Genomic DNA, 26,268 nt, shown 5'->3' on the forward strand with positions numbered 1-26,268 from the left:
GAGCAAAGTTGACCAACAAATAATAAAAAAAAAAAAAGCACTTTATACCTTTGTTTACCAATAGTAATTACTGGAAGTCCTGCCTTGTCTCATTCAAATTCTTACCATTAATGCTTGTTGTACAGGGCCCTTACAAATTCCATACACAGTTGTTATTTAGGCAAGAACACAGCTAATGAACTTCAATGTCAGCACCAATAAGTTAATTAAAAGGCGGGGGGGCATATTACATCCTTAAAAAAGTGTCAATTTGGGGACAGCTATTCATGGCGTACTTTACAGATAACAATTTTGTCAGCTACAAATTGCATTTGTATGCAATAGTAGTTGTACCCTTAAGTCACCTGCAGTCTGGGCATGTCAATTCTATACCGAAAATGAATCTCAAGCCCTACTCCTGGCTATATCCCTATGAACAAATAATACAACACTGCCAGTTTCGAAATCTAATTTGTTGGGTGGTTTGGTTTGATTTTTTTGTTGTTGTTTTTTTTTTTTAATAGCAAACAATATATTTGGGACAAGCTCTACTTTTTAAAAGTACACATATTCATGTACACACAGTGCTGAGAGTTTACTGCAACACTGGTTTCCTCTATATCGTGTGTAATGTCTGTTTTTAAAACATTGTAGGTACTGAGTATTCAAGTAAAATTCCCTAACAGTTAATGACATTTTTTTTAAAAAGTGTGCAAAACTGCAAAACTCATTGTAATAGAATGTGTAAGGTCAAAGGGGTGGAACAGCTGACAGAGGTTTGATTGAATAAATGCATCACAAATCTTCAAAACAAACACTAACCTGGAGAATCTCCAACTGAAATTTCCCGTGCACCATTACAAAATACGTTTATATTAATGAGAAAAAAGCTTGCAAGGCAGCACATGAAGTATTCACAGCAAAAAAAAAAGCAGGAATATGATTGAAAAACTAATAAATGTAAGATGTTGACTGATGTATGCACTAATAGTATCTGACTTTTAGCACTGGCCTTGATTACACAGGAGACGGAGCAGCCATTACAATTCAGAAAAAAAATTAATAAATCATTGTCAAATTTTGTAACAATTTGTTTCAAGCCCGTATTTTAGTTGATAGCCTCCACATTTGTATGGTTAAGTCATTGTTGCTGTGTTTCCTTTCTGTGACCCCAATAATTTTTCTCCCTTCATTTGTGGGTCTTTATGATGTTGTGAAGGTTCATTCCTGTACCCCTATACAGAATCACTCCCTCTAGCTGCCTTTTCTAGCACCATTACACTTAAAAAAATAAAATGCACAAACAACAAGCAGTGACAAGCGGCGACTCTTCAATTGTCCAGGATGAATTATGGTAGCATGCTAAAGAAAGGTGCATGTAAATAGCCGGATATGGTACACAGGCCAAGCTCCAGCGGACTATATTCCTTTCTGAGCATTACTTTCCATCCCCCATCCAAAATACATGCATTAGAATGTAGTAAAACCTTCTAGAAACATCTCTTAGCCAACTGCAGACTTTTCTGTTGCCACACAAGTGCAAAAAAAGGGGCAGGATGTGAACCTGTATATTTTCGAAACTTTGTTTGGTGACAGAACACAAAAGGAAAAATTCCTACGTATACACATTAGGTCTGTCTCCACTTTTATAAAACTGGAATAAAATGGGAAAGTGCCATGTTTATAGTTCCTAATTGAAGTTTTAATGTCCTTTTGACACAAAAAGGTATATACATATCAGAGCTACGTAACTTTTGTTGGTTTGTTTTTTTCTCCAACTGGACAAGTGTCAAACCCTGTAGATTTATAGGGCAAAACAAGATTGGTCAGGAAAGAATTGTTCCTATAATTGGTAATCTGACACTATGTCCTTTTGCCGTTTAAAAAGGTCCTCTTTTCAGTTTATTCAAGTTTGTCACTCTTCATGGTTGGTTTTTTGTGGTTTTTTTTTTTTATCTCCAATAAAAAAAATATTCAGACTTTTGTAATCTGCGTATGCTGATCTTCATCAAAAGGTTCATTCTCTGGATCAGAGTCAGTGGTGTCAGAGTATCTATAATGATCAGGTTCATTGTCACTAACATCTGGTGTTACAGAAGTTGAACTGCTAGCCTCTGGATTTGATGGCTCTTCTACTGTTTTTGTGAAAAATAGCTTCACCTGGGAAAGGAAAAAACAACATTTAAAAAAGGAACCTGGACTTTAACTGAGCACAGGCAACAATTCAGTTTCTAACAGCATGGATCCTTTCGTTACACTGAATCACACGAGTGCTCCTCTCTCTACTCTGCAAAGAAGGAAATAAAAGAAAGCTCTTCTGAGGTTAGCCAGCCTCGCACTACTACCCCTGACAAAATAAAGAACTGGCAAAGCAGCAGGTTTTTTCAAGCCCTGATGAAGGAATTCTGCGTATCTGCACCAACCACTGGTACTCGAGTTATAGCAGCAAGACATACCACTGCAGCAGGCCATGCCACACTAAGCTTTTTGACTGTCCTGCCTTGTAGACCTCTGCGAGCACAAAAAGATATTGTAATAAGAGTGTATAGGGAAGAACAAAGCACTCTATAACTGGTGATGTGTGTGTGTGTTAGAAGTCTGATCCAAGCGACATTCCAACAAGCAACTATGACCATTACCTTCAAACAAGCACTGCTGGGTTCTAACTGGTATGCTATAAGGAAGTTAGAAAGTGATAAAATTCTTAAAAATGCCTTTTTAATTTTTAAAAGCAGTGCTGGCAACAGCTAATATTCCTCAAAGCTAAACTCACAGGTTAAGGTATTCCTGTGAAGCAGGCACCTCTGTAAATCAACTTTACTGTGTAAAGCTCCGAGCTCACGGCACTGCAGCTGGTATGGGAAAGATGCTACCTGGGTCTCTGGGTCTCCTACTACTCGTCTCTAACTGCTTTGACAAATACCTGAAACCACCCAAAGTCTCTCAACATCTTCCCAAAAAAGCAGAAAAACTTACAAAGCTAGAGGCTTTGCTAAGTGGTGGCAATACTAATACATGAATTCAACTTCTACACAGACAGCAGTTTCAAATGGTTCTTCCGTAACGCAAGACAGACAAATCAGATAACGTCATGCAGCTTTTCAGCTTTGTTTACACATAATATATACTGACCTTGAAGTTTGGAGAGAAATATCTGTTGGCTTTGTCTTTATTTGCTTTGTCTAGATCGTTTTTTGTTAATGTAAGGATTAAATATTCCTTATCATTATCTGAGCGCTCTGTACTGAAAATACCATCAAGTTCCTGATCTGCAACTAGACTTCCATTTTCTACTTTGTCTGAATTTTCATCCAGTCCTATGAAGAATGTATTTACCCAAAAGTGAAACATTTTGTCCTGGGGGAGGAAGAACACAAAGAACAAGCTTGCTTTAGTATTCACTAGTGGCACATTAAACTAGTATCATCATCTGGTCAAAAACAAATTGGTAGTATCAGATAAAACTTGTTGGGACAACAGTACATCATTGGTTACATTGCATGCAAAGACATTTTCACCAATTGTCCTCGACAATATGCAAAACTCTGCATTAATCAATCAATCTCAATTTTAACCAATTAAGCTTTCAAAAGTCACTCCTTATTGAAAGTTTTAAAACAATCTATCATACCTACAAAAAAAAGCAGATGACAATAAATTAAACAAGTGTTAAACTTGTAATCACCAGGCATAAAGAGATTTTTTTGCTTGTACCTTGCCAAGCAGTAGCCAAACCCAACAGACAACCTGTATGAACCAGCTTAGGTGAGTAGTATTTATCAATAGGGAACATCCTCCTCCATAGCTTCCCACATAACAGAATGCTTTGCTTTATTTTTATACAGAAATAGCTGTGATTGAGCAAAACCACCCTACAAATACTGGACTCCTATTGTAGTGGATTCATCACTGCTTTACAGAGATCATTTCTACCAGTCAGATATTTGCTGACCAGTACAGAGACAGTCAGATTTTGAAAGTGTCTGCTATCCTACTCAACAGGGAGTCTTTAATGAGACGATGAGGCACTGACAGTTTAAGTATATTCAACCTAAGTAGAACTTGACAGATGACGATCAACAGTTGGAAAGGTACAAGTTAGATTATCCACTATAACGTCGTACAGATATACCTGTACAAAGAGGCAAAATGTAAGTGTATCAGTTATTTTAAAAAGGCACTGAAGGACTAGTTGATATCTGCCAGTATATTACTCGCTCATCATTATGACTAGCAGGGTTGTTGTGTCTATCTCTGTATGTGCATCTGAACAAGCAGCACTGTTCTGCTCTTGGCTAGAAAATCTCTGAAGAGGACATGCCCAGGAACTTCACCTTTAAGCTCTCAGCTAAATAATTCCGTAGAATGCACCGAGTGCTCTTCTTGTAGTTCTCCATCATTTGCCATATTTTTGTCAGTCAAGAGCTGGTGTTTCCAAGATCAAATACTTTTAGCAGATTGGTCCTGAATAGCACGTTAAGCACTTCTCCATTTGAAATTGAGATACAGTTCCTTTTTACATTCCTTCCTCTTTACGAATGAAACCTTCTATTTTACTTTGATTTGAGTTTTCAGGCAAAAAATCCAAAACGCAAATGGACAGTCTTCCCACAACAGTCAGTATTTCTGCATTTCTGTTAAAGCCACAGGCGTGACAAAGTTAGCACATAGCAGAATCTATCATTCCTTGATGTTATACAGGATCAGAATACAAACCATCTGAGTTAACTTACGTATTTTGGTTTACCAGAGAGATCTAATTCCAATTTCTTATTGGAAAATCCATCTCCTGCCCCATCTTTCTAGTCAGAGCTGTTCACCTCTGCTGGTAAGTAGGGGGTGTAATCAGAGGTGGAACAGAAGTGGTTCTAGTGTGTATCATATGAGCGTGCCTCCCTGCTGAAGGCAATTTGGCATGAGCAAAATATCACATTTTCCTGGGCCAAGGAGAAGAGGGTGGGGAAGGGCTGGACTACTGCTTAACTCATACTCTTCTTCCTCACAAATTAATAAAAACACATAAGCACACCAATACGGGGAGTTCTGAAGTGTCTGATGAAACAACTACTACCTGCCTTCTCTACCAAAGGTCAGTAGACCCATTTTCAGCATTTTAGGTAAAGCACACAAAACCACTTCCAGCTTGTGTGCATTTCTGTAAGCACCTAAGAGACCCCCAAACCTGTAAGGAAATGCAATGGCAAAGACAAAAGTTAAATAATTCAGTCAGAAACACTTCTGGTAGTTAAGTTACCCACTTCAATGCATGCCTCTCCAGTACCTTTGGGAATCAAGCTAATCTACCAAATAAACATGCTGTAATTACAGTTGTCTTGGGAGACTAACAGATGTTTACCACTGCCACCAAGTCCCTTCAAGCCATTCACATCTATGAAGAAGCCTTGTTGGGGAGTCCATCCATGCAAGGCAACAGTCTGTAGGTTCTTGCCAGGCCCAAACTGCTCATACACTTAGCACTCTCTTCTACATTAACACTACCTCAGAAACAGTCTTAAAAATGCCCAACCCAGGATCTGGAAGTAGAGGATGAACATCCTGGGCAAGAGGGTTTATTCTTCTGTAATGGTCCAACGAGTCATCAGCCTGCCTGCTGATGTCTCATGAAGAAAGTAGCAGCAGGCAAAGTCCTCATGAATACATCTTCAGGGTAACCTGGTCCAGGCTCCTCCTATGCCCAGATGATGAGTCCCTCAACAGATACGTAGTCCTCCAAGGAGATGAGATGGCTACTCCAGCTCAAACCAAAAGACCGGTTCCGGTCAAAACAGAAACAACTAATAGCATCAGCTTTCCAGCAACAGAACAGGAGAGGATTTGGAGTCTAGGTGCTGTCTGCTATAAACAGTGGGAAAAGGCGAGCCTGAGCTAATATTGCCAGCACCCAACGGCTCCATAAGCAGGTAGATATGCCACCTGCAGTCTCACCATTGGTGAAGATGCCACCCTTCCAATGAGGATTTAGACAAGGAAGTGCATTTCCACACCATGACCACAGTTAAGGAAGATCCTACTACTACACTTCATCCTTCTTTGGGACCACAATGCAGAAGCAGCAATGCACTTTGGAGCTGGTCGTCAGTGCCACCCATGACACCTCCAGTGAGATCAGCAGAGGAGAGGACAAAGCCAATGAACACGCTGCAGCAGACGGAAAGTGGCTTATACCAACAAGGCTGAAGCAGCTTTGGTGGAAAGCAGTGCCAAAGCAAACAAGGCCACTGGATGTAAACTAATGCCAGCAGAAGGCATGGTCTTGTCATGCCTCATCTTAAACTTCATCAGGTGGAGCAGAACCAGGAAGGATTTACTTGGCACTTAAGGACCTGCCTGAACAAGCAACTGCAGGGACTCAGCTTTACTGATAGAGCCTGGAGAAGACAAGACAGACGACAAACTTCTCATTAGACGTCTTTTAATCTGTTTTCCTTGGGATAAATTTACAGAGGTCTTCAGGGACTCAAACTAAACAATACAACTTGGCTGAGCTGGTCATTCATCCTTTTATCTCCCTCCAGCTTTTTAAAGCATCAAGTTATTTTCCTTCCTTTCCCACTACACTAACTTAATTAGCTTAATAACCTAAGTTCACCGGTACAGGAACATGGCACAGCCACTCAAATTGAGGGAAGACTTGGTCATGGTTTTTGGAATTAGCTCTTAAGGCTGATAACTGTGTCACTGCTTTCACTGAAAAACAAAACTCGTTATTCAAAGTAAGGATTCAGCCAGCTTCAGCTAGAGTGTCAGGCTCCAAGATATTTCATGGGAGACAATGAAGAAAGCTCAGTTAATATGGGCCAAAGATAGGAATTTTAAAAATCAAGGCATGAACTGAACTTGGGCTTTATATAGCAAATCAGAATACCAGATCAAGCGCTCACAGGAACACAATTTAATAAATAGGCTTCTGAAAACAAGTATTAGCTAGAGGCTTTTTTTTTTAATGTGTTTTGCTTCACTTCCAGTTATATCACAGGAATCTGCCTAAAAAAAAATAAAAATCGCCAATGTATTTCTTCCCATAACCAAATCTGTATCATAAAATCTACTGTGCAGTATCAGACACTTGAGACAGAAGCTGATTTAATCACACTATTTTAACATACAATATTTATCTCTACCTTGTCCAGTTTTTCAGTTCTCAGACTGACAGAAAAATAAACTTCCCTCTAGAGCTGATATCTGCCTCTAACTGCAGACTGAGATCCAAATCCAAGATCATTTGAGCCATCAACTAGGAGCTCCCATAGCCTCCTGAGAGTTCTATTTTGCAGTAAGATCTACAGGCACTTACAATCACTTTGCAGCACCAGCTAGGGGTTTTGGAGACGCTATCCAGCAATCAGAAGATGGAGAACATGTTTCAACCTGTTCCATGCTGGCCTCACAGCCTTCCGGTAGTCATGGCTGGTGGAACTTCTTGTACTATTTTCGGATCAACAGTTCAAGTCTTCTGACATTTTCAGAGTTCATCCTTCAATGTTTGCTAAACAGCAATCACCCAAAGTCCTCTTGAAGTGTGTAGCAGAACTTTACATCTATACAAACTCAAGAGATGAAATGGCATACCCAACAGCTCAAACAATGCTGTCAGCCCTACCTACACTAGAGTCTGGGTATAAAACAGCAGTTACCCTTACAAGAAAACCCCACACCAACGTTTCCCTCTCATCTGTACTGGGAGGACTCCTGAAAAAGGTCTCCTTTACCCCTAGGCTCTGCAGGCAGAAAGATTATGGTATCTTCTGTATTATTTTTAAACATACTCTCATTGAACCAAGTGATGCAAGGATACTCTGAAACACTTTAAGACTGTCATGTCAACATCAATAACTGGATTCAGAAAGAAAAAGGCTTCAAACAGATACATGGAAGCAAACCTAGAGAGACTACAGCAGTCTGAGATGGAAGAACAGCCAAGCTACAAGTCAAAGAAACAAAAAAAAACATGCTCAAAAACCCCTCAAATTACTAACTTCTATCCATGAGAAATTCATACATAACTGTACTCGAGGCGTTTTGTTCTCATATGAGCATGTATTTCATTCTTGTAAGGAAATAGCTACATCATACTTCAGAAATGGTCCAAGAATAAACTAAACAACTTTATTAGACAAGAAAAGACCAGAAGCTGTGTACTTATTAACTGATGCCAGGTGGCAGACATTATGGAAGAGCTGAAATGGCAACTTTTTCAAAGTAGTCACCCCTCTTACCAACATCATCTCACCAGCACCAATAATCCTTTGGCTGAGGTCAGTTCTCGATGAATTTGCTTAAATTAAGTTTTGCCATTAAAAAAGACAGGACATTTGACTGCTTTAAATTTCACATTGACACTGCAATGCTAGGTGGTTGAAGTCACTTGGTCATGCAAGTTTGTTTTGTTTCATGCACAATAATTTTATCCAAGAAAAAGCTTGGTCAAATTGAGGAAGACCCTCCATGCTAGAGAGCTCTGCAGACAATACTACTTCAGAGTATGAAGAAATTTGAAAGCAAGTACAGGTGCGCAAATCTGGAGCACTTCAGCTGAGATCAGCATTATCAAACAACAAACCAGACCCAGCAGGAGGACACAGAAGTTTCCTTTATCTCCAGAGACAAGACATAGTCGTTCTCCAGCCTGAGGCCCAGAATGGATTGAGAAATATTGTTTTAATTAGTATTACTAGTGTTTTGATTAGGTTTCTATAGAAAGTCAAAATGCAGACTGGCAGATATGTGATGCCTTTAAGTGTGTGCAAGGAAACTTGTTTAGCAGCTACCTATAAATCTGCTAACAGAAAACCTTGGAAGAGCAAGAACCAGTGACAGGCAACAGACCTGTAATTCCAGCTTTCATAAACATGCATGAATAAACCAGAATCTCTGAAAAGTAAGATCCTGTTACTCCTAATTATGCTGTTCCTCATTAATTAGGGCATCACTGCATAGAGGTGATCTTCTCCAAAATGTGACAAGTCTCCATAGTGGAAGGCCCTATCTTTGGGGTTTTTGAGTATAAACTGCACAGACTCTGTTTATCTAGAAAAGGAACAGGCACAGATGTGAAACACTTGTACAGAGAAATGTGTTCAACTTTGTGCCAAGGTAGGTTTTCTGCCACAAATATTCACCTTTGCCCTATTCCCATCTTAGTCACTTTACATAACAGGTTGTCAAAAGGACTATGCGGATGGATCTCCTCTAGTGCCAAAGCAAACGTCAGAGATGGAATATTTCACTAATTCTCAATATGAAGACCTCAGCACTGGTTTCATAAAACAGACTACAACATGCTTACATACAAGAGGATCCATGGACCCAGTCCCAGATGCCCTCAATCTGTGTCTGCATTTACAGTAGGGCTAACAGAGGTGGTCTTACCAGAACTGTGTAACACCATACACCTACTTTCTTTAGGCCTCCATTCTTACACAAGGTTGAGGGCAATTAGACACTAGATTCAACAGATCTTTGAGGCATATTATCAAGGTGGTTTCTTTACAAAAGACTTCTGTCTAGTGAAGGGACAGTTTCTATCTCTCAGAAAAGCTTGCGTATGTGGAAAGAAGAGCTTTCACCATCTCAGCATTTCTTGGCCCCAGCAGTCCAAAAATACTGAGAAAAGGAGCATATCTGCACTATCTATAATCCACAGAACCTGAAGAGTTAAGGTACTTGGTGAGAATAGATAAAAAGAAATATCAACCCGCTACTCAAACTACAAAGAGATTCCTAAGAAATGAAACCATGGCTGCTACGACACCATGAAACGAAACTACAGCATAGTAATCTGCAGACAATTTTACACACTCTTGCAAGCCGAATTTATACTACAAAACCGTATGTGATAACAAGGAGCTCTAGTTTATGCTGTCACTGGCTCTCAGTGCTCTCTTACAGAGGTAAACAAATACAGGAGTTGTTCCTGGTGCTACAGAGCCAAGATTGGGCATCTGAGCTGTGCACTGTTATTTTGGGGGTTTACTAAGCGGGGGCACTGCAGCACAACGCTTCCTACAAAGTCTGTTCACAATCCATGTGTTACTGAAGGTGGTAAAGAAAGGACAAATTCACAGTTAAGATATGACAGAGACTGGATAGAACAGGACATTGGCTCAGGTGTTTGGGTTTTGTTCCATCTCCTCTCTGCATCCCTCATGCCTAGCCCACAGTACTTATCTGGGTGCTCCTCAAAGTCCATTCTCGAAACTGGCTGCTGTACATTGCAGTTTTAAATGTCAACATTTTTAATATTGACTTAAAGTAGAAAGGCTACTTTTAAAATGCTTTCTTTTACAGTTGTCTATATTGTATACAGCCACATTGACCAACTAAAGCATCTCATTGTACAGGCAGAAGAAAATAGTCCTATTAAGAAACAGTTTAAAAACTTTTGCAGACATCCGTGCTTAACAAACAACAAAACACAACATTTCCAGCTAGTGAAATTACACCATTAAACTTGTTAACAGTACCTTGTAACTGAACAAGTCCACAAAACAGTGTGCATGTGGATTTACACACACATCTAATAAGTACAACCTGCACACAGTTGTAAGAGACTTATCTCATCACTTATGTTTGTCTCCCAATTCACTCTAGTACTTACTTATTTTCACACTTTGCCTGTACACAGGTTTCACTCAAAGATTGCTCTTAAGTTTTAGAGCATCCATTAAACAGCAAACAACTATTCATAAAGAATTTTAACTAGTAGATATAAAGGTAGCCTTTAATCAACATGGTCTCATCCTCACCTTTCGCTTTGGTAGATGCAAAATAGCTCCACAAGCACCAGAATTAATGAAACCCAGTGATGGGGCATTCACCTTTAAGAACTCACTGACTTTGGAGTCAAAATAAGTTCTAGGGTTTTAGGTTTTTTTCCTACAATTTTTTGCCATTCGAGTGAATTCTCTAAACGTCTGATATCAAAGCATTGCAGCTGGGAACTGAGAGATGGCTGAATAGATTGCAAGATACTTTTACAAAGTGCATAGGAACTAGATTATCTCAGAAATTCAACCAAATTTGATAGATAGGTAGAAGTTAGCCGATAGCACACAGTCAGGATCTTCTGTGCCTCCTCAAATCGTAGGAAAATTTAGTGAAGAAAACAGCTGGAGTTAACTTGCTCAGTATGCAAGTCTATTTTTAGAATGAGAATGTTTCTTCCTCAATTAGATTACTCACTACTACCCAAACGACTGCAATACACAGCCAGTATAATTTTTACCCAACCTTTGTACTTAATCTCACCAATTCTCAAAATATCCAGCTTTCATTTTGTGGTAGGTTCTCTCCTTGGGAAAACTAGACATCAAAGAATTAAATACTGTGATTACACATCACTGAAGAATAACCAACATACAAGCCCTGCATCAGGATTGGCTCAACATTTTCCAGAAAAGCCAGAAAACCAACCTTTTTCAACATCTTGTTCTGTTTGTGGAAAAATTCCACTTTGATATCACCGCATACCGGCAAAGGTTGAGGGAATTCAAAGTACATATACTTGTCTTCACGTCTTGAGGGTCCTGAAGGGGAGGTGAATATCTTTACCTTTAGCTGGTACACCACAAACTGAGGATCTGCATGGTAAAACAGAGTGTCACTTCATAAGAAATGTCTTAAAAGTGTCAAAAAGTGCAATATTAGTATCAGAATCACAGTCATGAGCTACGGTATTTTGGAAGTTAAATAAATATTTATTAAGAGTTAAAGCACTTCACGGCATCAAACTTGCTAGGTATCACTGGAAGCAACCTAACAGATTTCTCTCCTTTGTAGCACTACTCTCAGGCAACCATAGGGTTCCTAGAAAGTTGCTGTTTCTTTTTAATATAATAAGAAATTACTATATGGAGTGACAACTTCTTGACTTCTCCTTGCACATTGCCTCTCATCTCTATGGATCTCTCATCATCATATGGATGTAGCAAGGGGGGTTTATTCTCTCTCTCTTTGAATTGCAGAGTGGGCAGTCATGTCAGCACAAACTCATTTCTACTCTTACACAAACAGAATTGTTCTATAAACAAAAACAAGGACAAAATTTAACATTAATACACAAGCCAACCAGCACTGACAGACTATACAGATACAGACACAGACCATAAGTCTGTTCTGTAAATCACCATCACCAAAAAAGTGCCAGCCATGGTGTAACTTTCCAAATTCAATCTGCAGGGGTAACAGCTGAAATTATGAGGGGGTTTTGGTGCAGCCTAAACAAATTTTCTTTGGAAGTTGCCACACACCAGCATGAAAGCCAGAAATATTAAACGCAACTTATTTGAAGAAGTCTTTCTGCAATTGCTCCCGACTTCTCTGTTAGTATCAGATGCAGACTGCTCTCTAGACAACATCCTGCCGTAGAGTCTGTAGCCGCCCTGAAGCCACCCCTGCAGAGCTGTGGAAGTCCTTAGGAGTATACCCACACTATCTCCTGAACGGCCTTAGCTACTTATCTCCCTCAAATCCTCAGAGACATGTAACCCTGTCATCCCTTCATTTTGCCTGAGAGGCACGAGACTGCTCGGTCAGTGACTTTAAAACAGAACAAAGATAACAAGGAATTCAGATTTAAAGTTCTCACGTGTCAGTAAAGTTACTACCATTGCAGTAGATAACACAACTAAAGAAATAACACAGACCATTGGTTTCACATAAAAAAAAACCACCACTGAAAACTCCACAGAAATGTAAAAATTGCAGTACACAAAGATGCTGAGTTAGTAATTACTCCACCTTCTCAGGTGCTTAGCAAATCTTTTGTTTATGCCAACATCCTACTGTGAAAATAGCAGGCAAACAGCCTGGTATGGACAAACAAGTGAACAATTGCTCACGCGAGCAATTCATACTTGCAGCTTGATTTCGCAAGTGTAGCACAGTTTATCCAAAACATTAAATAAGTGGTAATTGCAAAAATCTGTAACCTCCACACCTTTACCCTAGAGGCAGAGGTTTTTTGGCAGAGGCTCCTCCCTTCCTCCTCCTGTAAATACAGGTCGCCTGACAAGTTGCTTGATCGTTTCTTACGTGCATTACATGTTCAGGTACTGTCTTACAATATTAATAGCGCAATTTTAATCAAAGCCACAGGAGGCACTGGAATTAATTACACATTACAGTAATCCCCATAGCAAAACCATTAGAAAGACTTTTTCCACTAACAAAAAATGAACACGCAACACTAGGCAGTTACTGCCCTGTAACGCAGCCCACAGAAGGGAGTATTTATACCTCAAAGTTTCAAGGAATCTGCTGTTCCTTACTAACACACTGTGTATCAGCAAAGCAGATTAATCGTTTACAGGTGTATTAATACTTTATAAGCCTCCATATAAAGGAAAGTTTTTTCCAGAGTTAATTAGGTATTTACCCAGTTGAACTGATTTTTTGTTTTTAAACACCATGGGAAGAATGATGTTGCTGCATTTGAAGCCAACAAACCATTAAGCAAATGTTTTTCAGCAATTCATGTTTCCCAAAAGTTGCTATATTAAAAAAAAAAGGCTTTTTAAAAAAGTATATAGAAGTTTATAAAAGTAAGGAGCAAATATCCAAACATATATATGACATCACTTACCTTCAGACCATTAAATAATACCAAATTTAAAACTGCAGTGAAACAACCATACAAGTCCTTCACAGACCTCAACTTACTACACCTAGGAGGATGCTAGTGGATAAACCACACTAACCCAGCAGATTTTGGAACGTGACATGTTTAAGTATGATCTTCTCCATCAAGATGTGCAGCTCTTCGCATCACGTAACAATGGTAACAGTCACATAACCAAACCAAGTTCAAACAAAGGGCGACGCACTTCCTTACATGAGCTAATGGAGGTTAATGGGGTGCTGGGTACTTACTGCAAGTTCCGCTGCTGAACATGGGAATTGTTTCAAACATCATCTTGTGAAACAGCAGTGCCACTGGTCTGTAATCCAGGTGATTCTTTAACAGGTAGCTATAGTAGTACACATAGCGTCTCTGACTGGGAATTGTCACTCCCTAAAGAGAGAGAAAACAGACGTCAAAAACCATCAAGACCATTTAATAGCATCACTAACAGGGTTCCTGCCTATTACCTCAGAATACAATTAAACACACATAAACCACAAATGAAAAGGCAGCTAAAGTACTTGGAATAAACCGTCCTGATCTATCCAGCAGCTACACTGGAGATCAGCACACAGAGTAAAGCATCTAAGCTGGCTGTACCTAGAAAGCAGGGGAGCGCTGTACTGCTTTCGACATTGCGCAGAGACCCAGCCATGCAGGTTTTTAGCACGGTTAACTCGTGACGACCCTCAGCAGTTTCTTCACTGTGGACCATCCTGGGCACCTTAAGGACTAGCAAAGACATAATCTACCTCCAAACCATTCAAAGACAGCCCCTCTTCTCCCTTGGCACGGGTCTGCATCTCTTGTACTTGTCCTGCAGAGCATTTAGGAGGAAGCTGTTTGCACACATTATCTAGCACTACGAAATTAGTTTCTGACTGGTCCCCAGCATGGAACAAGCAGGACATCAGTCTTCCAGTTACTTTAGTATGTATCTCCAAACATCCCTCTCAAGCGATGAGGCAAAGAATGCAGATTTTTCATAGCTTAAAAACAAGCACCTTGGACACCCTGAGGTTCATGTAAAGGATGGTTTCATGCTGCTGGTATTTTTTGGCGTCGGGAGTGTCAGATGTTAAGCAGGAGGTGCCTTGAACATAAGTCATAGTTGAAGCAGGTACTAGAACTAACAGTTTATAGCTGTCGAAATGTAATTCCTGTATTGGTGCTTAAAATTTCGACAGCAGTTTGAGTCAAAAGATGCTAATTTTGCTTGCTAGTATCACTGTACTTGAGACTGATGCTACCTTCTATTACAAAATGCCCTTCTAAAATGTCTTCACAAAAACCAAAACTGGAAACTTATATTAATACAGGCCCAATAGCCCAAAATGTTAAATGAAGGACTTCTCCGTTGAATTACAACTCTGAAGCAAAAACTTGCTTTGAGAACATATAACCAAAGAACGTTTTTATTACTGATTTTAAATCAACTTACACTTCAAGTAAGGGAATAGTTTTAAAGCTCTCATAGCTAATAATTTCAAGCAAAAGTGATAAAGATGAAAAATAACTTAATTTCCTAGAAAATGCATTACATGGTTTGTAACAACACATACTATATACTTGCAACAGCATCGGTAAGTAAACTTTAATATTAAAACTGAATGTGAAATTGCAATAAACTGGAGATAAACAAAAGGTTTTCATATATGAGTCTATAAGCATTTTGGTCACAAAATGTGGACCACAGTTATTTCTATAAACTGTTAGTTCTAGTACCTGCTTCAACTTACAACAGCCATAAGCTAAGAGTGGCCAGAGTACTTTTAATTTAGTAACCTGCTATTCTGCAAACATGAAAATATTCACTTCCTGCCATTATTTAAAAAAAATTGATAATCATGACTCCTTACCACCTCAGTTGTTTCTAAACGACACAAAAGACTTCTTCCTACAGCACTTGTACAATGACCTTCTTAAGTAGCCTTCTACACTGACCATGTTTTTGGTTCAGATGTCATCTCTGTAGTTGTCAGACTCATTTCTTAAGTGAGCTTTGAAGTTTGCTTTCCTGGGATCTGAGCTTCATGACTGAGAAAATCCCAGCCTCAAAGCAAACCATCAGTAATCTGCCAATGCTGCCAATCAGAAGAAAACCATTCAGGTAAGGAAAATGCATCCTCCTCTGCTCACAGCTTCCTTCATGCCATAAAGGACGTGCCTCATGGAGAAACCCCAGCACACCTCATCAGAACAACCAGGGCTGGGACTAAAACAAAGGGAACACTGTCACGTTCATGGCTATATGAAGTGATAGTCGATCTAAAACCAAAACCAGTTCTCAGCCAAGTGGACAGTTTTATCCCTCCTGTCAGAGATTTTTACTCCCCAGCCACATAGCCATTACCCCAAGATCCTAAGAACCAGCCACACTGAAGCAGAACAGAAAGTTCTCTATTTTCCAAAGGTCTGATTTCATAACAAGCTAATATTCTGAGAGGTGCAATCAACCCCCGCTTACTTTTTTACTCAAGAAGAATAAAGAACAAGGAAGCAGTTTAAGTATTTTCTCCTTAAGAATCTTACATTTCCCATCTATCACGACTAAAAATGGACATTAGATAAGCTTCTCTAGTCCCTATGCCAGAGTGTCACTGCGCACTGTCGAGCTGTGTAGACATCACAAAAATGATCAGATGCTGTTCCTGGTTCTCCTCTCAATGTAGCATGGGCAGCATTATGACGAACAAACGTTTTTGGAAGTAATATTCCCACCTTCACTTCAATAACACGCCCTACTGTGAGAGTAAAGCTAAAACTGCAGCCTCAGACCAGGCTTACAGCATCAGGTTTAGCAGAGGTTGTCACCCAAGTACATTAACAAATGGACATCGCAACTGATAGCTCTGACACATCAGACATTGGATATCTACCCTGCTCAGAGTAATTCTGAGAATTCCTTGGACAAAATAATTGTTTTCCGTTTCCTGTTCTGTTACACCACTATTAGAAGCCATCCCTAAAAGTATGGCAGTATGATGGTCTAAGAATCCTCCTGAATGGACCATCTCCAGCTCAAGCACTTGAATAGCTGTTCCCAGATGACACCTATTTGTTGAGTAGACTATGCTTCTTTCCGAGTCTAATCCTCACCATAAAACCCTTCAAGGCAGAAGCAGGAAAAAACAAACACTTTCTCCAGCTGTAGGAAGGTAAGTTGTCAGTCTTCATCATCACAGTAGTATTTCAGTGTCCATCTTAAGGAAAAAACAGGCGATAAGCTAACCATTTCAAGCAGTGGAAGCAGCAGCTTTTTAAGAAGACTTTTTTTGGGGGTTTACTTCTCCCCCAGCTCTGAAAACAGGCTGGACAATTACAGTTCTTTATCCAATTTCAGGAAACAGTTTGTCTTCCTTGGATCAAAGGGAAAATAAAAATCAGTCCTGTTCTACTACAGTGGTGGTGACTGATAGATACAATCATTTAGCCAGTACTTTCTCATCTTCATCATGCCCTTCCTCTGAAAAAGTTCCCCCCAATATGATAAGTTACCGAAGTCAAAAGAGGCAGCTTATAAAGAAAAAAGAAAACCAAACCAACCAATAGCTTTTGGTCAGAGACAAACTTTTACTCTGTTCTGCAGTGTCTTATTCCCCACTACCTTTCCCAGGACAACAGTACATTAGCAGACTATCTAGCAACTGTCCGCCTCATCTACAACAACTCTCACAATGTTGCAAAGGCCTCTGTGAAGCTGCTTCTCCCAGCCGGCACTTGGGAAAAGCTTGCTAGAGAAGTACTCGAGGTTGTTCTCTCGACCAATTAGTCATACTTCCTCTTGCAATGAGACTCACACTTCCTGCCAGCATGGACGAAACCCTCTTGAGAATCCCCTTATCATGCACATTAATGGCAACAACAGTTCTAGCTACACTGTTCTGAGCAGCGACATACAAAGTGCGCACATTGTGCTTGCCTGAAACGAAGAAAATTTGCAACCTAATTCAATCTAGTTTTCCTTCATCATACATCTGTTGGTCCAGCAACAAAAAAAAAAACAAACCCCAACCACCAAACACAAAACCCCTCAACATTTTCTTGTCCCTAGGTGCAAACAGCTCTTTTGATGCCTCATTTACTTTGAGTTCAGGAAGTCAGTTACATAAAGGTGTGGTGAAGTGTCAAATCAGAACGCAGCACTTGACATATAACACCAAAATATGGGCCACTAGAATACCTGTTTATAAACACTACTTTAAGTATTATGCAAATCAGATGCTGCCCCCATCCACATAAAGATAACCATGCTCAAGTGGATCTGGGGAGAAAAATAATTTTAAAAAAATCAACTCTTCCAGTAGAGTCATCAAAACCAAAACAAAGTTGCTGGTTACAGACAGTATTTACAGTGAAGCTGAACACAGCTCTCACTATTCCTTTTTATTAAGTTCTCTGTTATCTCAAACATGCCAGAGGTACCACTGGGGTACTGATGAACGCCTAACTGACCTTACCCTCAACACACTAACACGCAGAAACACTACCCTCTATTTACAAAAAGGAAACTGAGGTACTACATGCTTCACCATGTATTTGTTAAGTTTTGCAGTTTTCATGGTATTTTATCCAGCTCTTTAGATAATCTTTATCAGCAGGAGTAATCTACACTGTTTATTCATCACACAGCTCATTCTTATTCACTATCATACATTCTTACCAAAAGCTGCCAAGTTTTGATGAGAAACCTTGACACCATCTCTGCTCTAGTATTACACCACAACTATGTTCTCAGCGTTACATGGAATAACAGTTCCATGTAAGAGGGCAAAACTTGTAAAGAGAGCAAAGTAAGAAGTTACTTGCTCCTTCCAATGAATTAACAGCTAAATTCTAAAATTCCTTATGTGACACTTCTGCTCTCAAGAGCCTTCAAACATGAAACTTTGCTTATTAGAGGTCTACATACTGTGAAATTAATACTTTATGCAAATATTATAGGAACACAGAAAGCTCTGCACTTGAGTAGGCTGAAACTGGCCTGCTGGGATGATTCCCCACCCCGGGCTGGTCTACCAACATACACAAGGGAATGATGGCAGATGAGCAGGGAAGCTTGCTGATGTGACCTTGCAATTCACACCTTATTGTATTTGGAGGAGATTTCAAATAAGGAGGGTGAATTTCCATTAATAAGGCATAACCATGCCAGAAAGGTCCAACATATACTTAATGCTAAGTCTGTCTGTACCACTGACAAGGTATTAACAGAAAGCTCTTGTAGCCATGAACATTATTTCTCCGAAATGAGATCCTCCCATTTCTCCTCAGGAGAAGTACAAGAAACTAAATGGCAGCACCTCATGAAGCAGGCTCTGAGGCAGCCAATGTCTGGGCTTAACTACCCTTTTATTGAAAAGGGGCATCCAACAACAGACTCTTCCAGTAGGGATATTCAACTGTAACACATACTGTAATGACTATGCATCTCCAAACACCACCACAGAAGATAAGAGAACCTGAGGAGATGAATAACTCATCCATTCAGGCAAGCTAGAATAATCCTCTTATTTGGGCTGAAAATGCTGAATGAGAAAGTTCACTCATGAACCACCCATTTGATGCAACACACAGCAGAATGCTATTTAAAAGTCTATTTAAACTAAACTGTCCAGATCTTCTTGAACAGGAGATGGAAAAAACAGACTGTTATAGTGTTGTGACTAATTGCTACTGCTGCTTAGGAAAGCTTTTTCATCTAGAATAAATGCACTGATCCAATAACGTTAAAGCTAAATCAAAGCAGATATCATAACTGATGGAAAGTATTTCTTAAAGGGCTTGACTACTCAAATGACCTCAAGCAGGAAAAGCATAAAGATACAGATAGGAGAACAGAAGAACAGAAAATAGCTCACCTTCTTGTCTCTGGTCCTTACTTCCCCATAGAAATCTAGGGCTTCTTGAGCTTTTAAAAATTTGCCTCGATGCAACAAATATGCACATATCATTACACCAGTTCGTCCCTTTCCAGCTTTACAGTGGATTGCTGCAACGTGATTGTCGTCTTCACTTAGCCATTGGTCAAGATCTTCACAAAAAGGTTTGATAAGCTCTAGCTGCGGTGGGTTATGGTCTTCAAAAGGGTACTGTGCAACTGCAATGAAAAGAAGTAATTTATCAAAATCTCAAAATGAAATTACAGCAAGCTCAACTAGACAGGTCAACTTTGTGACAAGCATACAAGAAATTAACTTTACAAATAAACCCCCATCTTCCTTATAGATACATAAATTTTTAAAATTCCAATATTATTCAGCAATGTACTACATATTATATGCATTGCAAGCATTTCTCTGTATTACTAATACATATTAGTATTACTCTGTATTACTAATACATAAGCAAACATCCTGCAACATGAAGAAACTATTTCACACTGCTACTGAAATGAGTGGCACAAACTCTGTATCTTAAATCACAAATTTTCTAGAATTTAAAAGTGCACATAGAATAACCTTGCAAAAATACATTACTCTAGCAATAATTACACCACCTCCTAAGAGAAAACAGGGCAAGATCTCAGTCACTGATCAGACAATAGGAATTCTGCTGAAAAGTTCTGAGCACAGTTGGGTCTACATTGGGAACAAACTCAGAATTTGCTCAAAGGGGTTTTGAAACAAAACCCTACAATTTTCATATTGAAAAATGGTAATCAAAAAATGGATCTCATGTAAGGCACTTGCAATACTTATGGGTTTTGAAGTCAAACCACTGAATAAAGTTGTTCTTTTTCTTATATGGAGATATATATGCACACAAGCACTTTTTTTCCATCTAGAGATGGAAAGAATTTCAAGCGAGCATGCAGGAAATGAAAGAAAACTTAAGAAAGCAAATAATAAGCAATAAGCAGAGACAAGCACCCAAACCTCTTAACACCTCAGATAAGATGACACACAATGCCATGCTGACTGGCAGAATTAAATAGAGCTGTACTAGTTTTGTCAGGAGAACAGCACCTTAAAGTGCACCCCAAATCTCAACCAACAGATTTGGGATCTTATAAATACAACTCTGCTTCACTTAAGAATTCTCAGCTAGAAACACCATTTCCTTTTCTGGTCTAATAATGAATACATTTCATTTTTAGGCAAGCGTTTGTATTAATTTCGTAAGTACTACTCTCTTGTCACACAAGCAAGGCTCCTTTTGATGAACCCCTAAGGACTTAAAGAGCAGAAGTGAGGGATGAAGTTATGGAACTGCTAAATTACTGTAGCACGAGTCTGAAGCCTTTTGGAGGGATCTGCAAGGACAGTTTATTCACTCGCAGTACAGACCGCCCACTTAAGTCTCCCAAAAGACCAAATAGGGAAGCCCGATAAAGTGAATAATCTTTGCTAAAGAAGCAGCAAAGGTTAACGAACATGAACACACACCAGTAAATTCTTCCACATGGGAGATCCAAAGACTCCCCAAATGATCATTTTATGTGAACTTAGAGATGTCACTTTTTGCAGCAGACATAAATGAAAGGAGGAATTTATTTAGAAATCTCTAAGAAGCAAAGCTGTTAGGAGATGCTGCAAATTTGTCTGTACAACTCTCAGTCTATCTCAACTACATCAAGTAAGGTTCCTGCGAAAGAGAGAGACAAAGTAGTCCTGAAAGAACAGCATGAAAAATCCCAAGCAGTAACAGCATGCTGAAGATGCTCTCCAAGATTTCAGATCAAAGGCAAACCTTGCAGTATTTTCTTCAAAGATGGAATGAGGAGCAGATGAAATGGGTGCCCTGTGATGGTGCAGAGGAATTCACAGTCAGAAAGCAACCTTAGGAAAAATTAAGCTGCACAGTCTTGAGCTGGTCCTTGAGAGGTGCAGATCCTCCATGGAATCTGGTTCCTAACACTGAAGCACACAGCATGGAGAACGGTTCTGATTACTCTCTCCAAGCTCCTAGATGTTCCAAGAAAATTCCCATAGCACATAAAGAAGCAAAAAAAATAAAGAGGAAAGCCTGTGGCAAAGCAGAAGGCTATTTCCAGCATGGAAATACTTCAGAAACTGCAAAAACCCTAGACAGCTGGCAGCCAAAGAACATGAAGAGCTTTCAATGTTTGGTTTTGAATTTGATGCAAGAGCATCCAAGTTGAATAATGAACTACTATCGTGTTTCATGCTAAGTGTACAAATAAGAAGTTCCATTTGAAATTAATTCACTTCAGAAGATTTTAGAGTAGAAGTGTTGCTCCTCTCCTATGGGAAGTCCTGTGTCAACAACCTGGTTATCTAAGGTAACTAACTCAGGGATGAAAAGAAAAAAGATGCAACATGTAGCTTCCTACAACAGTGTTGTCTGTGAAAGGTGCTGTCAGAAATATTTTGGGCTGGGATTGACATTGAAGGGATCTGAGCACCCCTGTAATAAAAAGCATAAATTAGAGCAAGCATACGTTCTGGACATATTAGAAGCACGTCCTGTTCATTTATGCCTTTTCTCCTCTTACCCAAAGTACTGCTCAAGCAGACCTTACAGTATTTTTCTGGCTTGTATGTATTGCATGAGGTTTCAGGACAATGTCATTCAATATTGTAAAAGCAAATAAGAAGTGAAGATGACTTCAACATGACAATTTCAGTCCTTCTATATTCAGACATTAAAGCAACCAATTACATTTTGCTCACATTCTAAACATCCTCTTTACAACTAGAAGGATGGTTTAAAATAATAATTATAAAAGAAAAAGTTGAGCCCTTGCTATGATGTAGTATAAGCCAGTAAGGCCAAAATTTATTAATCTCCTACAATTAACAACAAAGACACGTACTCCTTATCTACCCAGCCATTCTGAAGAACTGCATGAAGAGGAACTACAAGCTCTACTACTGTGCACAGAGATGTTCCTCTGCACAAAGAATAAAGGTAAATCTGCATTTATTTATTTATTACCTGAGGAGTTAATACTGACAAAATGAGTACATCAGTTTCCACTCACCCATGAGTCTGATCAAACGGAGCCCCTAAAAGTTTCCCCACTGCTTCTGGTAGCTCTGCAAAGTGTCTAAGAACCAACTCATCTCAAAGAGGCATCATGTGGGAATTAAAAAAATTTTTTTTTTTTTAAAGCAACTGAAGGTTTGTTCCAGATCTTCAAAAATTGTTTTATATGAATAGTGACAGTGGCTTAAGTGTTCTCCACTTTTATTCTAAGTGATGCTTCTGCATAAAAACCAGCCTTCTAAGCTTCACATCTAAATTTTACAGTAAGTTTGCACACTGAGTTGAACAGAAGCTTCCATAAAACCCATTCTGCAAAAATTTTTGCAACAGTAGACTTCTGATTGTCTTATTAGATCTTGATCTAGTTAAGTGTCAGGAACACGCTTTTTGGAAAGCATCAAGAATGTAGCAAGTTTCTTCAATGACTCAAAGCAATCTGACATCATTCCTTCTGCCCAAGTCTCCTACATTACTATTCATCAGCTCCTCCTTTATACCTTCATTCAAAAACACTGAAGTTTAAAGAGAACACACTAGACAGTAAAATGTACCTCTGCAGTTAAATTTGGCGGTGTCATAATGTCTTTCAGCACATCTAAAAGAGAAAAATAGACAAGAGTTAAAGACAAGTCTGAGCCACTCCCAACATCTGTCACACCTTGGAACATACAGATCAACATATGGGAAAAATCATGTATACCCATCACCTTTATGATTTAAAATGATAGCTAGAGGTTACATACAGAAAAATTGTTTTGTTGCAGTTGCATAAAGTTGCTCACTAAAACATCAATTATTTTACTGAAAAACAATTATTTACTCTATGGTAACTGTAGTCCATCAGTATATGTTTTAGTCAGTCTGACTCTCAATGGAGACATTCAAGCAAGTAATAAAATACACCATTACTTTTTAACACTGTAGTATTAACCGCTCCAGCCACTTGAGCAGCTTTATGCTCCCACACAGAGTAGATGGCTATGACCTTCATCCAATTGACTCCAAACTCAAACACATCAAGATGGCTCCACAACAATATGGGTGCTAGGGGTGACTGGGATCACAAGGACATTTCAAGGACCCTCGGGTGCTGCAACCTAAGAAAGCATTCGTCCTCCACAAAACGACCACCGCAGGCTACTGAAAGCACCACTGAATATTATAATGGAGATCACTTGTATCAAGCAGAGACTGTGACGCTACTCTCCAACCTGGCATTTGGTCTTGAAAGTAGGTGAACTCAAAAAAAACCCAAAAGGCCAGTCAGCCAGTTTTCCCCTCACAGATCCTGGAAAATGGCATATTTCTGAAGACTTTGGAGTTGCATCAAAGTCTATCTCACCACTCCGTAAGAGACACACTCTAGCTAGCTAGTAGTGCAGCGAACCACACTGTATTAGTCTTGCAGGTTGACTTGCCTAGGGACAATCAGTAACCAGATACAAACAATCCAATCAGTAAGGCTTCAATGGAGCCAAACAAGCATGCTGTAAGGGAACAAGCTACATCAGCTGTTGGGTGTTAAGGGGAAAGAAAGCAAGAAGTGGATGCCTTCTGTAATTTTCCTTGGAGTTGCTCTCTGCAGGTAAAATGATTTGCCCCTACATGATGCAAGTGAAAATGCAGTTCAGAAAATGAGAAGAATACTGCCTCAAAACAGGACTCCAGGTTGAAACACAATGATTGGGAGTCATTTCAGTAGACAAAATATTTAGATCTTCTGTTCTGATTATAATCTGTACTCTGCATAGGGTTCAAATACACACACCAGTTTCAGGACTGGTATGAACTTATCTGTCCTTAATACGTATGTTATGACTGCAGCCTTTGGAGCCATATGGCACTTACTTGACACTTTCAGACATGCAAACTTTCAGGCTCCTACTTGTGTGACTGCTGCACATAACTGGAGCCTCGCATGTGCCGCACTGAGTTTTGTCCACCAGACTCATACACCAGAGGCAGGGACAGAGGCAGGTCTGCTGGTGTTGCACATGCACTCAGTGCTTCCCTTTCTCCGAATTCCAGAACCTTCTCAACTCTAGCCTCTGCTAGGGAAAAGTCTGGCAGTTTTTACAGCTCTGATCACATTGCTGACACTTTCTCTCAGTCAGAAGTGATACAGTGCAGGTTAAGCTGGCAGATGGGACTCAAAAAAACATTATCTGCACTCGAGCATTTGAGAAGAAAGGTTAGTCGCAGTATGTGAAACCCTGGCCCAGGTTGCCCAGAGAGGTGGTAGATGCCCCATCCCTGGAAACATCCTAGGTCAGACCAGACAGGGCTCTGAGCAACCTGTTGTAGTTGAAGATGTCAACTAGACCAGGGGGTTGGACTAGACAGCCTTTAAAGGTCCCTTCCAACCCAAACCATTCTATGATTCTGTGTACACCCATGATGGAGTCACCATGCCTGGTGCAGCCATCAGCTGTGCTGGGCAAGGCCTGTTACGAGCTAGCCAGCATCTGAACTTTGCAAGTTGAGCCGGCTAGGAAGTAAAGCAGTTAACACAAAGAATCTTATCCAGGCAAGTTTCCTTCTTCCTTTTAAAGAAACACCCAGTTCAAAGGGGTAATAAGAGATTAAAGTCTTCAAAACATAAAAAAATCCACATTCAAGTATTGAAGTTAGAGAGAGTATCAAGTAGAATACCATAAAGGATAAATAATGGATTTGTTGACATCAAGGACAGAAACTGAGCACAGAACATAGCCATGTCACTCTATGCTCTCTTATGGGAGCTGTACACAAGAAAAGCAGAGCTCCAGACACAGCTGTACAAAATACACTCCCATTTCATTATGCAAAACCCATGTGTATCTGCAGCAGAGGTCCCACCGACACAGACTTTGGGGGATGCTCCCATTGCTTAGCATTTCAAATGCATTTGTGTTTTTTTAAAACCTGTAGATTAGACCTGTAACACAGCCAGATCTCCAAACAAAACCTGAAATTTTGGGGGGGGGGTGGGGGGGGGGGGAGGGGAGCAGGTTGGCATGGTTCTTATAATCTTACCTTAAGATCAAAGCGAGTTTAAAACAATCCAGACCCCAAGTGCTGCCAGCCAGGCACCTTTCTGGTCATAACCATGATCCCACTGACAACAGGACTATTGGCTATCGAAAAGATGGCAGCCTATGCCAAAGCCCCACCCCATGTACAGAGAGGTACAGAAAGTATGCACATAAAATCCACACTGGTCATTACAGCTATTTCTTTTAACTATGTGCCTGTAGGACAGTTGAAAGAAATACACTGGAGAAGATGGAGATTTATTACAATAGGGGAGGTAACAATTTTGCAGTACGTGAAGTTAGGAGATGGAAGAACACATTAAAATAAAGAAGAATACTGAAGAAATAGCAAAGGGCTAAAGAAACACATGAGAAAACCAAACACAAACACAAAACAAAATGAAATTGATTGCTCAGACATTCACTGGGATGTTAAAAGCCAAGATGCAAGGATGAGGCATAACCGACATTGTTTAAGCATCAGTTAAAAAATCTCTCTAAATCCTTTCAAATAAAACTGCTCAATACACATATTATTATCAACTTCAAATAACAGCTACCATAAGGGAACTCAAACCCCATGACAGTGTTTTAATTAATTCCGAATATAATCACACAACTTCTCTGAACTCCCACTTCCTTCTTTTAAACAGACAACAGTCGATTATTTACAAAGCATCA

The 26,268-nt window shown here is 39.6% G+C and overlaps 1 protein-coding gene across 1 annotated transcript in view; it reads right to left on the reverse strand.

The window, feature by feature from the left end:
* Positions 1 to 622: 622 nt before the first annotated feature.
* PTEN (phosphatase and tensin homolog) overlaps positions 623 to 26,268 on the reverse strand; it is a 31,960-nt gene continuing 6,314 nt past the window's right edge. The window contains exons 4-9 of the mRNA XM_010283073.1: positions 23,125 to 23,168; positions 19,483 to 19,721; positions 13,870 to 14,011; positions 11,413 to 11,579; positions 3,112 to 3,336; positions 623 to 2,139 (exon numbers count right to left, since the gene is read on the reverse strand). Coding sequence (XP_010281375.1) covers positions 1,954 to 2,139; positions 3,112 to 3,336; positions 11,413 to 11,579; positions 13,870 to 14,011; positions 19,483 to 19,721; positions 23,125 to 23,168 — 1,003 coding nt within the window. The 3' untranslated portion in view covers positions 623 to 1,953. The remainder of the gene's footprint in view (positions 2,140 to 3,111; positions 3,337 to 11,412; positions 11,580 to 13,869; positions 14,012 to 19,482; positions 19,722 to 23,124; positions 23,169 to 26,268) is intronic.

Source organism: Phaethon lepturus, unplaced genomic scaffold (genome assembly GCF_000687285.1).
Source record: "Phaethon lepturus isolate BGI_N335 unplaced genomic scaffold, ASM68728v1 scaffold50162, whole genome shotgun sequence".
Taxonomy (NCBI): domain Eukaryota; kingdom Metazoa; phylum Chordata; class Aves; order Phaethontiformes; family Phaethontidae; genus Phaethon; species Phaethon lepturus.